General features: G+C 37.2%; 1 protein-coding gene across 1 annotated transcript in view; it reads left to right on the forward strand.

Annotated features, from left to right (window-relative positions):
* The window catches only part of TMEM116 (transmembrane protein 116), a 72,168-nt gene extending 64,328 nt beyond the window's left edge, over positions 1-7,840 (forward strand). The window contains exons 10-11 of the mRNA XM_053699753.1: positions 4,637-4,713; positions 6,256-7,840. Of these exons, the coding sequence (XP_053555728.1) occupies positions 4,637-4,713; positions 6,256-6,453 (275 nt within the window). The 3' untranslated portion in view covers positions 6,454-7,840. The remainder of the gene's footprint in view (positions 1-4,636; positions 4,714-6,255) is intronic.
* The last annotated feature ends 7,165 nt before the right edge of the window (positions 7,841-15,005 follow it).

Genomic DNA, 15,005 nt, shown 5'->3' on the forward strand with positions numbered 1-15,005 from the left:
TTTAAAAGTGCGATAAACAGTATTCTCAAACATCAATACCAAACATATTAAATATGTTTCCAGGTCCACTGTATTATAAAAGTCATTCAAATGATCAATTATTAGTAGGATAAATTTCCGGCTTGTAGATGCAAGTAGCTGCGTAGATCCGCATCAACTCACACTGTATACCCCTTGTCCAGAGTCCAAGCAGTTCTAAACAATAATATATGCAAAGTCCCAGTGTTTTGTAGACAGAGTCCAAGACATTGACAACTGAGAGCCATTACCAATGATCCTAATTTTTTAGCCTACTCCGGAACGGCTCTGGCTCTGACAGAGCACCACAGCCAGCAGAATCACAGGCCCCGTATTAGCAGCGTTGACCGACCGAGCCGTTTCACTTCTCAGATTTCCAGCAGGCGACAGCAGGTAGGTAATCTGCTGCATGAGGTGGGCCGCCACAATGCTCCTCAGAATGACTGCAGTGTCCAGACTCTGTATGTCTCGGGAGCATAGAATCTTTTCCTCCAGAGTAGGGGTCTCTCCGACACAGCCGGCCTCCTGAGCACACGATATAAGATCATCGTAGGTGCCAGCTTGTAAAGGGCTCCATAACTTCAACTGCCGATCTAAGTCAGGACTAGCTGAAACATCCTGCCCCACTGCCGCTGCAAGAGCCTGCGACAAGTTAGAGAAATGGGTTTCAATTAGGGCTTTGATTTCTTCGCCCCACGAGACCAGCGCCATCTTATCTTATGCCTCCACTTTGGCCGCTTCATCTCTCTGGTAAATCACAGTGATTAGAACTTCAATTTTCCCAGGCACATAGAAAAAGGAGCTTATATAAGTGTGGTCGGTCTCTGAGTAGCGTTGAGCTGCATGATATAGTAAATTTAGCCTCATTTATTATGTCCAGAACTAGGAGCTCTGTGCACTTGCAACCATCTTCTTCAGTGGCTAGCTCCGCCCCCTTCATATTCTGTTTTCATTCAGATTATTTTCATTTTCTGAGATTCTCTTTATTAGACAAGCATTACCATTGTGTTGCTTTTCCTTTCTGGTCTAGCGACAGCTCTAGGAATCTTTTCAAAGGTTCTTGGTTTCCTTATTTGGATGATATCGTGGTACTTGCTCAGTCTTTTCGTTTTGCAGAATTTCATATGATTCAACATTTGTTGTTTCTTCAAAGACATGGTTGGAGGATCATTTTACCAAAAGTTCCTTGATTCCTCAGACAAGGGTCACCTTTTTTAGGTTTCCAGATTGATTGTGTCAATGTCTTTGTCTCTAACAGACAAGAGACAATTTTTATTGGGTTCAGTTTGTCGGAACCTTCAGTCTCTATTATTTCCTTCAGTAGCTATATGCATGGAAGTTTTAGGTCTCATGACTGCAGCATCGGATTCAATTCCCTTTGCTCATTTTCATATGAGACCTTTCCAGTTTTTAATGCTGAATTAATGGTGCCGGGATTATTCTAGGATATCACATTTAATATCCTTGAATCCCAATATTCAACTATCTCTGACTTGGTGGTTAGAGCACCATCGTATAGTTCTATGGGTCTCTTTGGTTCATCCAACCTGGACCGTGATCAAAACAGATGCAAGTCTTTTAGGTTGGGAAGCTGTCTGGGGATCTCTGACAGCACAAGGGGTTTGGAAATCTCAAGAGGCGAGATTACCAATCAATATTTTGGAACTCCGTGCGATTCTCAGAGTTCTTCAGTTTTGGCTTCTATTTGAAGAGAGAGACGTTTATTGTTTTTCAGACAGACAATGTCACAACTGTGGCGTATGTCAATCATCAGGGTGGGACTCACAGTCCTCAGGCTATGAAAGAAGTATCTCGGATACTTGCTTGGGCAAAATCCAGCTCCTGTCTAATTTCTGCGGTCCATTTCCCAGGTATAGACAATTGGGAAGTGGATTATCTGTCTTCAAGCTTTACATCCGGGAGAATGGTCTCTTCACCCAGATGTGTTTTTTTCAAATTGTTCCGATGTGGGGACTTCCAGAAATAGATCTGATGGCATCTCATCTAAACAAGAAACTTCCCAGGTACCTACCCAGGTCCAGGAATCCTCAGGCGGAAGCAGTGGATGCATTGACACTTCCTTGGAGTTTTCAACCTGCCTATATTTTTCCGCCTCTAGTTCTTCTTCCAAGAGTGATTTTCAAAATCATCATGGAGCAATCGTTTGTGCTGCTGGTGGCTCCAGCATGGCCGCTCAGGTTTTGGTATGTGGATCTTGTTCGGATGTCCAGTTGCCAACCTTGGCCATTTCCATTAAGGCCAGACCTTATATCTCAAGGTTCGTTTTTCCATCAGGATCTCAAATCATTAAATTTGATGGTATGGAAATGAAACGCTTAGTCATAGAGGTTTCTCTGACTCAGTGATTAATACTATGTTGCAGGCTCGTAAATCTGTGTCTAGAAAGATTTATTATCGAGTTTGGAAGACTTACATCTCATGGTGCTCTTCTCATAAATTCTCTTGGCATTCTTTTAGAATTCCTAGAATTTTACAATTTCTTCAAGATGGTTTAGATAAGGGTTTGTCTGCAAGTTCTTTGAAAGGAAAAATCTCTGCTCTTTCTGTTCTGTTCCACAGAAAAATTGCTAAACTTCCTGATACTCATTGTTTTGTACAGGCTTTGGTTCGTATCAAGCCTGTCATTGAATCAATTTCTCCTCCTTGGAGTCTTAATTTGATTTTGAAGGCTTTACAGGCTCCTCCATTTGAGCATATGCATTCTCCGGACATTAAATTACTTTCTTGGAAAGTGTTGTTCCTTTTGGCCATCTCTTCTGCTAGAAGAGTTTCTGATTTATCTGCTCTTTCCTGTGAGTCTCCTTTTCTGATTTTTCATCAGGATAAGGCGGTTTTTGCGGATTTCGTTTAAATTTTTACCTAAAGTTGTGAACTCCAACAACATTAGTAGTGAAATTGTTGTTCCTTCTTTGTGTCCTAATCCTAAGAATTCTCTGGAGAGATCCTTACATTCTTTGGATGTGGTATGAGCTTCGAAATATTATGTTGAAGTTACTAAAGATTTCAGGAAGACTTCTAGTCTATTTGTTATCTTTTCTGGTTCTAGGAAAGGTCAGAAGGCTTCTGCAATTTCTTTGGCATCTTGGTTAAAGCTTTTGATTCACCATGCTTATTTGGAGTCGGGTAAATCCCCGCCTTAGAGGATTACGGCTCATTCTATTAGTTCAGTTTCTACTTCCTGGGTTTTTAAGAATGAAGCTACTGTTGATCAGATTTGCAAAGCAGCAATTTTTGCCTTCTTTACATTTTTTTTACTAAATTCTACCATTTTGATGTTTTCTCTTCTTCAGAAGCAGTTTTTGGTAGAATAGTACTTCAGGCAGCTGTTTCAGTTTGACTCTTCTGCTTATAATTTTAGGTTTTTTTCATTATAAGATTAAAACTTTTGATTTGGGTTGTTGATTAATTTTTCAGCGGAATTACCTGTCTTTAATTTTTATTCCTCCCTCTCTAGTGACTCTTGCGTGGAGTTCCACATCTTGGGTATTTGCTATCCCATACATCACTAGCTCATGGACTCTTGCCAATTACATGAAAGAAAGCATAATTTATGTAAGAATTTACCTGATAAATTCATTTCTTTCATATTGCCAAGAGTCCATGAGACCCACCCTTTTTATGGTGGTTATGATTTGTTTGGTATAAAGCACAATTATTCCAATTCCTTGTTGATGCTTTCGCTCCTTTCTTGTCACCCCACTTCTTGGCTATTCGTTAAACTGAATTGTGGGTGTGGTGGGGGGTGTATTTATAGGCATTTTGAGGTTTGGGAAACTTTGCCCCTCCTGGTAGGAATGTACATCCCATACGTCACTAGTTCATGGACTCTTGCCAATATGAAAGAAATGAATTTATCATGTAAATTCTTACATAAATTATGTTTTTTTTCTTATTTTCTGTTGATCACTCTTTATGACAGTGTACCTTGAAAGATTTTTCTCTTACATGCTTATTGGCTACTTTAGAATGTATTTTGGTGTATTTGATGTACTTTGATATGTAATTATCTTATTGTTTTATATTACCTGTACACCTGGTATAAAACCTCAAATAAATAAAAGTGCCCCCACCCATCGTTTATATCTGTGTGTAATTGTGAATCTGTGTCCATGAGTGTATAAATGTGCATGTTACATTGTGCTTAGGTGTCTGTATTTATATGTGGGTGGGTTTACATGTGCTTCTATAGGGCAATGTCAGTGTGTATATCCTGGTCTCCCTGGGTGAGCAAGTATTTGCATGTATGCATTTTGATATCAATATGAATGTCAATGTCTGTATGTCTGGGTGTCCGTGTAGCTTATACATGTGTATTTGTGCACAAGCATGCATCTGAAGCTGAATACATAAATACATTGGAAAGCTTAACAGTAATTTAGTTGTTACATGAAATTAAATCCTTGCATGTAGTAATGATTAAAAAAGAAGAGGAATTAAAACATTCCTGGCAGACACATAATGCTGCCCTGGAAATAAAACATGTCAAATATGAATTTGAAATATTATAATGCAGAATATGTGCTTGCTATATGACTATATAGGATTGTAGTGTCTTTCTGTGTTTCATGAATTAATGTATATATTTTCTTTATTGCAGCCTGTATTCTGATCGTAGAGAAGCTGATCAACAACAATACAAAAAGTGATTTCCGTGGACTATTGTATATGGCTCTGGTGCGTTATATCTTTACAGTTGTTTGTTCTAATTTCTGTTGATTACATATATTATGCAGTTTTCATCATTGAACAATGTGAGTTTTAGTATGAAAACACACAATACAACGTCTCTTTGAGTATTTATAATGTTTCTATTGGTTGCTTATTCTATTAAGTCCATTTTCTTCAACTATGGTGGCATAAGCAGCTCTATGACAATCATGGACCTATGCACTTTAATTTTCAGTATCTAGTCTGTGAAAAAAGATGAATGATGTAATTAAAATCACCTATGAATTATGAAGGGATCAGCATCCTTTTCCAAGCACTATCAAAACCACATGACCAGGTTGAAAAATAAGTGGTTACTAAAGATAAAGCACATTCTTTTTTCTAAAAGGCTTTTATAAAATCAGGTGGCCATATGAGTGTAATCAGCCAGCAGATGTTTGTTTTGATGAACTTTGAGAAGAACCTGAGGGATTATCAAGAAAGGAAGAAAAGCGTAAGCTCCCATTAAGGGCTACTTTTACAAAAAAATGTGTCTGGAACCAGGTTTAATGGATCTAGTAGATAACTGAATTAACAATCTAACAGAAAGTTGTTTTTGGAAGCAAAGAGGTCTATTGTGGATGTTTCCCATAACTTTTACAGATGGTGGAACACAGATGAGTTTAGTTGTCTGTCCCCCCCCCACACACACACACCAATTTCTTGCAAAACTCCTCCACCACATGATTGGATAATTGTGGAATATAATATAATTATTTTATATATAATGCTTTAACATAAATCTGGCAATACAAATAAAACTAATAAAGGTCTTTCATCATAATCACAAAAACCTCTGACTTTGTTCCACCCTATGGACTGTGATAACATCTAAAGGAGGAGTGCACATTATATGATATTTCTGTACATGCCATTGGTAATGTCCTCATCTGGAGCAGAATGGGGGTGTTCTAGAAGTGCAACTTTGACTATGTTGGATACTAGCTCAGATATTGGTAATGCACCTAGATCCACTGTTAATTCCCATACACACAAAGATCTAGGAAAATTTCACACAGACATACCTAAATTAATGTCAATTGTATTCAAACACACATAGATCAAGAGTAAGTTTATACATTTAAGTATTTTTTCTTTTCATTTTATTATTGATGATCTCACCGGTATATGTTTTCACACAAGCTGCTTTTTATTTGAAATTACATTTTGCCATTTGTTTTTCTCCGCAACTAATCCCGCAACATTTAACTACTATTAACAATTGACGGGGCAATGGAAAATGTTGTTTCTTATTTAAATTTCCATTTTAAATATAAACCTCACAGATTTGAAGTAGATGTTAGTCATCATCCTTGCAAGCCAAGTTTACGAGAGTAGCATGCAATCCAGATACATGTGAAAAATCCACTAATCCTTAGCAACATCTGGACTTTGTCTCACATTTGCAGAACATCTTTTTTGTGATAAATCTGATACTAATAAAGAAAATTAAATTTAAATAGCAAAACCACTGGCTATATTTGAACATTTTCTCTTAATTTCCTGCAGGCCTTTACTAAAGTATCCCAGGGATTTTTCAATTGCTTAGTGTATGGATGGACTCAGAATATGTTACATGTCATAAAGAAGAGCACCTGTAGTGATGCCGAAACGCAGACTCCTCTTCTAAGTTCCCAGAAGCGATTCTATTCCAGTACACAAACTACTACAAACGCCACAGCAGCCAAAATAAGCTCCTGTCTTTGATAATCAAGGTCTTTCAACATTCTAGTCACGTTTTCTACAGAGACTGTGTGATACCTAGAACTTGGAGAATGACAAATCTTATTTAGATTATATATACTTCAATACTATTGTATTGGACTGTATGTGTTGGAAAAGGACGTAAAATTTCTAATTCTACCTTGTTTACTAACAGGAAAAAAACAACTCTATTTTTTATTGGCTTTCATACTGGATAAATAAAACACAGACAAAATAGGTATGAAAAAAATACAGGATATAGAAGGTAATTGCTCACAGTAATAACAATTATTGTATGAGGAGTGTTCAAGATCAACAAATGGAATAGAACTTTACAACTGCCTGCATAATTAAAATAGAATATCAGCAAAATGTATTGTTTTTAAAATAATTTCACATATTTTTTACTTTATTCCAATTTATACAATGTCTTCTTAAAGGGACACTAAACCCAATTGTTTTTCTTTCATGATTCAGATAGAGCATTCAGTTTTAAGCCACCTTCTAATTTACTCCTATTATCAAATTTTCTTCGTTCTCTTGCTATTTTTTTTTTGAAAAAGCAGGAATCTAAGCTAAGGAGCCGGAACATTTTTGGTTCAGCACACTGGATAGTGTTTGCTGATTGGTGAGTACATTTAGCCACCAATCAGCAAGCGCAACCCAGGTGCTGAATCAAAAATGGTCCGACTTCTTTAGCTAAGATTCCTGAATCATTAAAAAGAAATTATAATTTGGGTTTAGTATCCCTTTAATTCTAGTGATAAATTAGTATTGAATCATGATGTCTCTAAATCATTGGCATTCTGATGGATTTTTAAAATAATAATATTTTTGTTTGATTTTTTTAGCAGAAAAATTATCTTTTGGGATTAATATTATAATATTCTGAATCTATAGGATTGTGTTATATGAATTATGAGTGAGGACATTTATATACAGTCTTTAGCATATCCCAATTTGTAAGCACAGACCAGACTTAATAACCCAGCCAATGACTATCCCAGGTTCAAGGATACTTTATTGTTGGGAGTCCCTAAAGACTGGAAATATGTACCAAGCACTTTCATTATATTGTTTTGCATAGCAGGAAGAACCTGACTACTATTATCTGTAAATTATACAAGTGCACAATTTAATTTTGTAAGGTTTAAAGCAAGAGCTGGATAATGGAACCATGTTGTTCCAAGGATTACTTTGACTATGTCACACTATTACATTATTTATGGTAGAAACATGGTAAAGGGAATTGTGGGATAATTCTTTTTCTATGGAAATGTTATTTATTTGCTGGTATTTGATGTGTTAGAATTTTTAAACTATGAATTTATGAAAAACCATTTTGTAACATCATTAGATATTTTAAAATAAACATAATTTCTTAACTAAAGGTACTTTTTTGTCTATTTATATCACAAAACAGGACAAATTAACCACAAAGTGCAATGGTGAGTGTGATGTCTTAACTGTAGTAATATGGAGCACTTATCAGTTATCAGTTAATAGTGGCTATCACATTTTAGCCATCAAAAAATAAATAAATTAATAAATAAAAATACAGAACTCTACACTTCATTTCAGCTTCTTTATTGCCTCTTAATCCAATATCACCTAATCTCGCAGTAGGTTTAAACACTTTCTCACTGGGTGAAATTATCATGCAGTTCTTTTAAGGAGTAATTGTTGTTGAGTTGTTTATGGCTTGTGCTCCTGAGAATGCACATTGATTCCTTAGTGCCCAATCAGTTCCCCTCAGAAAATCAGAGACATGATTTGGTTATCATATCATATTCTTGGATACCTGAGTATGTCATACTTAAAATTATTCATAAACCAAAGAAAAATTCTACTCCTCCATTGCAATGGCCCACATTCCCAGTGTTAAGATTATTGTTTCAGAACTCAAAAGCACATTTTCTAGCAAGTGTATCATGAAAAATAAATAAATAACACTTCTGATATCAAGGACACTTGAATTTTAATGGAAATTAAAATATTGCTTTTTGCTCACTATAGAGAGTTTTAAAGGTTCAGAAAACCAGATTCACCAGAGATGGCAAAATAATGAGCACCAGTATGTTAAGAAACAGGAAGCCAATTGGTTAAACATTTTTTTACGCAAAAATGTAAATGTATGTGATATTTAAAATAAATAAATATGATTTTTTGACTTTTAACTTCACTATTACAAACATCGCCGCCACCTACATAGTGTTAGTAACCCCTAATCTGCTGCCCTTAACATCACCGCCACCTAAATAAAACTATTAACCCCTAATCTGCCGCTCCCGATATCGCCGCCACCTACATACAGTTATTAACCCCTAATCTGCCGCCCTTAACATCGCCGCCACCTACATTACAGTTATTAACCCCTAATCTGCCACCCCCAATGTCGCCACCACTATACTAAAGTTATTAACCCCTAAACCTCTGGCCTCCAACATCACTAACACTAAATAAATATAGTGACCCCTAAACCTAACCCTAACGTAACCCTTACCCTAAGCATAACCCTAACGTAACCCTAAGCCTAAATCTAACCCTAACCCTAACACTCCCTAACTTAAATATAATTAAAATAAAGCTAAATAAACCTTACAATTATTACCTAAATAATTCCTATTTAAAACTAAATACATACTTACCCGTAAAATAAAACCTAAGCTAGCTACAATATAACTAAGAAGTTTGTATTTATTTTAACTAGGTAGACTAGTTGGTAAATAGTTATTAACTATTTAATAACTACCTAGTTAAAATAAATACAAAGTTACTTGTAAAATAAAACCTAACCTGCCTTACACTAAAAACTAACATTACAATAAATAAATAAAATTATTAAAATACAATTTTCTAACTTCCAAAAAAAATAAACACTAAATTACAAAAAATAAAAAACAAAATTATCAAAAATAAGCGGAAATAAGTCTTTATCCAGGAGGCCTCTTCGATCTTCATCCACCCGGCGAAGTCCTCATCCAAGCGGAAAGAAGTCTTCATCCAGATGGCATCTTCTATCTTCATCCATCCGGTGCAGAGTGGGTTCAACTTCAAGACATGTTCCCTTTAAGTGATGTTATCCAAGATGGCGTCCATTACATTCCTATTGGCTGAAAGATTTCTATCAGTCAATATGAATTAAAGGGGAAAAATCCTATTGGTTGTTGCAATCAGCCAATAGGATTAAGCTTTTATCCTATTGGCTGATTGGAACAGCCAATAGAATGATAGCTCAATCCTATTGGCTGACTGGATCAGCCAATAGGATGAAAGCTCAATCCTATTGGCTGATTGAAACAGCCAATAGGATTTTTTCCCCTTTAATTCCTATTGGCTGATAGAAATCTTTCAGCCAATAGGAATGTAAGGGACGCCATCTTGGATGGGTGGAGGGTTTTACTGTTGGGGGGGTCTTTGTATTTTTTTTACAGGGAAAAGAGCTGATTTCTTTAGGGCAATGCCCTACAAAAGGTCCTTTTATTGGTAGTTTATTGTAGGCTAGGGTTTTTTTATTTTGAGGGGGCTTTTTTTTTATTTTTATAGGGCTATTAGATTAGGTGTAATTGTTTTGATTTTGGATAATTTCGTTTGTTATTTTTTGTAATTTAGTGTTTGTTATTTTTTGTACTTTAGTATTTTTTTTTTTTGCAATTGTAGATTTAATTTTATTTAGTAGGGTTAGGTTTTTTTAATGTGTAATTTAATTTATTTAGGCCTAGATTTAGAGTTCGGCGGTAGCCGTCAAAACCAGCGTTAGAGGCTCCTAACGCTGGTTTTGGCCGCCCGCTGGTATTTGGAGTCAGTGATTAAAGGGTCTAACGCTCACTTTACAGCCGCGACTTTTCCATACCGCAGATCCCCCTACGCCATTTGCGTAGCCTATCTTTTCAATGGGATCTTTCTAACGCCGGTATTTAGAGTCGTTTCTGCAGTGAGCGTTAGAGCTCTAACGACAAGATTCCAGCCGCCTGAAAAAAGCAGGAGTTAAGAGCTTTCTGGCTAACGCCGGTTCATAAAGCTCTTAACTACTGTACCCTAAAGTACACTAACACCCATAAACTACCTATGTACCCCTAAACCGAAGTCCCCCCACATCGCCGCCACTCGATTAAAATTTTTAACCCCTAATCTGCCGACCGCCACCTACGTTATACTTATGTACCCCTAATCTGCTGCCCCTAACCCCGCCGACCCCTATATTATATTTATTAACCCCTAACTTGCCCCACACAACGTCGCCGCAAGCTACTTAAAATAATTAACCCCTAATCTTCCGACCGCAAATCGCCGCCACCTACGTTATCCCTATGTACCCCTAATCTTCTGCCCCTAACATCGCCGACCCCTATGTTATATTTATTAACCCCTAATCTGCCCTCCCTAACATCGCCGACACCTACCTTCAATTATTAACCCCTAATCTGCCGACCGGAGCTCACCGCTATTCTAATAAATGTATTAACCCCTAAAGCTAAGTCTAACCCTAACACTAACACCCCCCTAAGTTAAATATAATTTTTATCTAACGAAATAAATTAACTCTTATTAAATAAATGATTCCTATTTAAAGCTAAATACTTACCTGTAAAATAAATCCTAATATAGCTACAATATAAATTACATTTATATTATAGCTATTTTAGGATTAATATTTATTTTACAGGTAACTTTGTAATTATTTTAACCAGGTACAATAGCTATTAAATAGTTAAGAACTATTTAATAGTTACCTAGTTAAAATAATTACAAATTTACCTGTAAAATAAATCCTAACCTAAGATATAATTAAACCTAACACTACCCTATCAATAAAATAATTAAATAAACTACCTACAATTACCTACAATTAACCTAACACTACACTATCAATAAATTAATTAAACACAATTGCTACAAAGAAATACAATTAAATAAACTATCTAAAGTACAAAAAATAAAAAAGAACTAAGTTACAGAAAATAAAAAAATATTTACAAACATAAGAAAAATATTACAACAATTTTAAACTAATTACACCTACTCTAAGCCCCCTAATAAAATAACAAAGACCCCCAAAATAAAAAATTCCCTACCCTATTCTAAATTTAAAAAGTTACAAGCTCTTTTACCTTACCAGCCCTGAACAGGGCCCTTTGCGGGGCATGCCCCAAGAAGTTCAGCTCTTTTGCCTGTAAAAGAAAACATACAATACCCCCCCCCCAACATTACAACCCACCACCCACATACCCCTAATCTAACCCAAACCCCCCTTAAATAAACCTAACACTAAGCCCCTGATGATCTTCCTACCTTGTCTTCACCATGCCAGGTTCACCGATCCGTCCTGGCTCCAAGATCTTCATCCAACCCAAGCGGGGGCTAGACATCCACTGAAGAAGTCCAGAAGAGGGTCCAAAGTCTTCCTCCTATCCGGCAAGAAGAGGACATCCGGACCGGCAAACATCTTCTCCAAGCGGCATCTTCTATGTTCTTCCATCCGATGATGACCGGCTCCATCTTGAAGACCTCCAGCGCGGATCCATCCTCTTCTTCCGACGACTAGACGACGAATGACGGTTCCTTTAAGGGACGTCATCCAAGATGGCGTCCCTCGAATTCCGATTGGCTGATAGGATTCTATCAGCCAATCGGAATTAAGGTAGGAATTTTCTGATTGGCTGATGGAATCAGCCAATCAGAATCAAGTTCAATCCGATTGGCTGATCCAATCAGCCAATCAGATTGAGCTCGCATTCTATTGGCTGTTCCGATCAGCCAATACAATGCGAGCTCAATCTGATTGGCTGATTGGATCAGCCAATCGGATTGAACTTGATTCTGATTGGCTGATTCCATCAGCCAATCAGAAAATTCCTACCTTAATTCCGATTGGCTGATAGAATCCTATCAGCCAATCGGAATTCGAGGGACGCCATCTTGGATGACGTCCCTTAAAGGAACCGTCATTCGTCGTCTAGTCGTCGGAAGAAGAGGATGGATCCGCGCTGGAGGTCTTCAAGATGGAGCCGGTCGTCATCGGATGGAAGAACATAGAAGATGCCGCTTGGAGAAGATGTTTGCCGGTCCGGATGTCCTCTTCTTGCCGGATAGGAGGAAGACTTTGGACCCTCTTCTGGACTTCTTCAGTGGATGTCTAGCCCCCGCTTGGGTTGGATGAAGATCTTGGAGCCAGGACGGATCGGTGAACCTGGCATGGTGAAGACAAGGTAGGAAGATCATCAGGGGCTTAGTGTTAGGTTTATTTAAGGGGGGTTTGGGTTAGATTAGGGGTATGTGGGTGGTGGGTTGTAATGTTGGGGGGGGGGGTATTGTATGTTTTTTTTTACAGGCAAAAGAGCTGAAATTCTTGGGGCATGCCCCGCAAAGGGCCCTGTTCAGGGCTGGTAAGGTAAAAGAGCTTGTAATTTTTGTATTTTAGAATAGGGTAGGGAATTTTTTATTTTGGGGGTCTTTGTTATTTTATTAGGGGGCTTAGAGTAGGTGTAATTAGTTTAAAATTGTTGTAATATTTTTATTATGTTTGTAAATATTTTTTTATTTTCTGTAACTTAGTTCTTTTTTATTTTTTGTACTTTAGATAGTTTATTTAATTGTATTTATTTGTAGCAATTGTGTTTAATTAATTTATTGATAGTGTAGTGTTAGGTTAATTGTAGGTAATTGTAGGTAGTTTATTTAATTATTTTATTGATAGGGTAGTGTTAGGTTTAATTATAACTTAGGTTAGGATTTATTTTACAGGTAAATTTGTAATTATTTTAACTAGGTAACTATTAAATAGTTCTTAACTATTTAATAGCTATTGTACCTGGTTAAAATAAATACAAAGTTACCTGTAAAATAAATATTAATCCTAAAATAGCTATAATATAAATGTAATTTATATTGTAGCTATATTAGGATTTATTTTACAGGTAAGTATTTAGCTTTAAATAGGAATCATTTATTTAATAAGAGTTAATTTATTTCGTTAGATAAAAATTATATTTAACTTAGGGGGGTGTTAGTGTTAGGGTTAGACTTAGCTTTAGGGGTTAATACATTTATTAGAATAGCGGTGAGCTCCGGTCGGCAGATTAGGGGTTAATAATTGAAGGTAGGTGTCGGCGATGTTAGGGAGGGCAGATTAGGGGTTAATACTATTTATGATAGGGTTAGTGAGGCGGATTAGGGGTTAATAACTTTATTATAGTAGCGCTCAGGTCCGGTCGGCAGATTAGGGGTTAATAAGTGTAGGTAGGTGTCGGCGACGTTGTGGGGGGCAGATTAGGGGTTAATAAATATAACATAGGGGTCGGCGATGTTAGGGCAGCAGATTAGGGGTACATAGGGATAACGTAGGTGGCGGCGGTTTACGGAGCGGCAGATTAGGGGTTAAAAGTGTAATGCAGGGGTCAGCGATAGCGGGGGCGGCAGATTAGGGGTTAATAAGTGTAAGGCTAGGGGTGTTTAGACTCGGGGTACATGTTAGAGTGTTAGGTGCAGACGTAGGAAGTGTTTCCCCATAGGAAACAATGGGGCTGCTTTAGGAGCTGAACGCGGCTTTTTTGCAGGTGTTTGGGTTTTTTTTCAGCTCAAACAGCCCCATTGTTTCCTATGGGAGAATCGTGCACGAGCACGTTTTTGAGGCTGGCCGCGTCCGTAAGCAACTCTGGTATCGAGAGTTGTATTTGCGGTAAAAATGCTCTACGCTCCTTTTTTGGAGCCTAACGCAGCATTTGTTTGAACTCTCGATACCAGAGTTAAATTTATGGTGCGGCCAGAAAAAAACCCGCGGAGCGTTAACAGCCCTTTTACCGCCAAACTCCAAATCTAGCCGTTAATTTGTAGTTATTTTAATGTTAGTATAATAGTTTAGTATAATAGTAATGTTAGTTTAATTTATAGTTTAAACTTAGTTTTTTTTAATTTCCCAGGTAATTTTTTTTATTTTATTTTAAGATAGGGATCTTGTCATCTCAATTTAAAGTTAGGGGGTTGTTAGGTTTAGGGGTTAATAGTTTAATTTAGTTCTTCGTGATGTGGGGGCCTGGAGTTTAGGGGTTAATAGGTTTATTAAAAAGCAGTGATGTGGGAGGCCATAGGTTTAGGGGTTATTAACTTTATTTAGTGGCGGTGATGTTGGGGAGCGGTGGAATAAGGGTTAATATCTTTATTATAGTGTGGGCGATGTTGGGGAGCGTCAGATTAGGGGTTAATATCTATATTTCGGTTGCAGCGATGTCAGGAGCGGCAGATTAGGGGTTAATAAGTTTATATAGGTGTCAGCGATGCTGGCGGCAGCAGATTAGGGGTGTTTAGACGTGGGGTTTCTGTTAGGGTGTTAGGTTTAAACTTAACTTTTTTTTTCCCCCATAGACATCAATGGGGTTGTGTTACAGAGCTTTTCATTTCGCGATCACAAGTGTTAGTTTTTTTCTAACACTCTCTCCCCATTGATGTCTATGAAGAAAGCGTGCACAAGCACGTCAAAGCAGCGCTTGTATTTTGTGCGGTATGGAGCTTAACGCAACCATATTGCACGCACAAGGCAGCTTTTTAAAACTCGTAAT

Source organism: Bombina bombina, chromosome 2 (genome assembly GCF_027579735.1).
Source record: "Bombina bombina isolate aBomBom1 chromosome 2, aBomBom1.pri, whole genome shotgun sequence".
Lineage (NCBI taxonomy): Eukaryota > Metazoa > Chordata > Amphibia > Anura > Bombinatoridae > Bombina > Bombina bombina.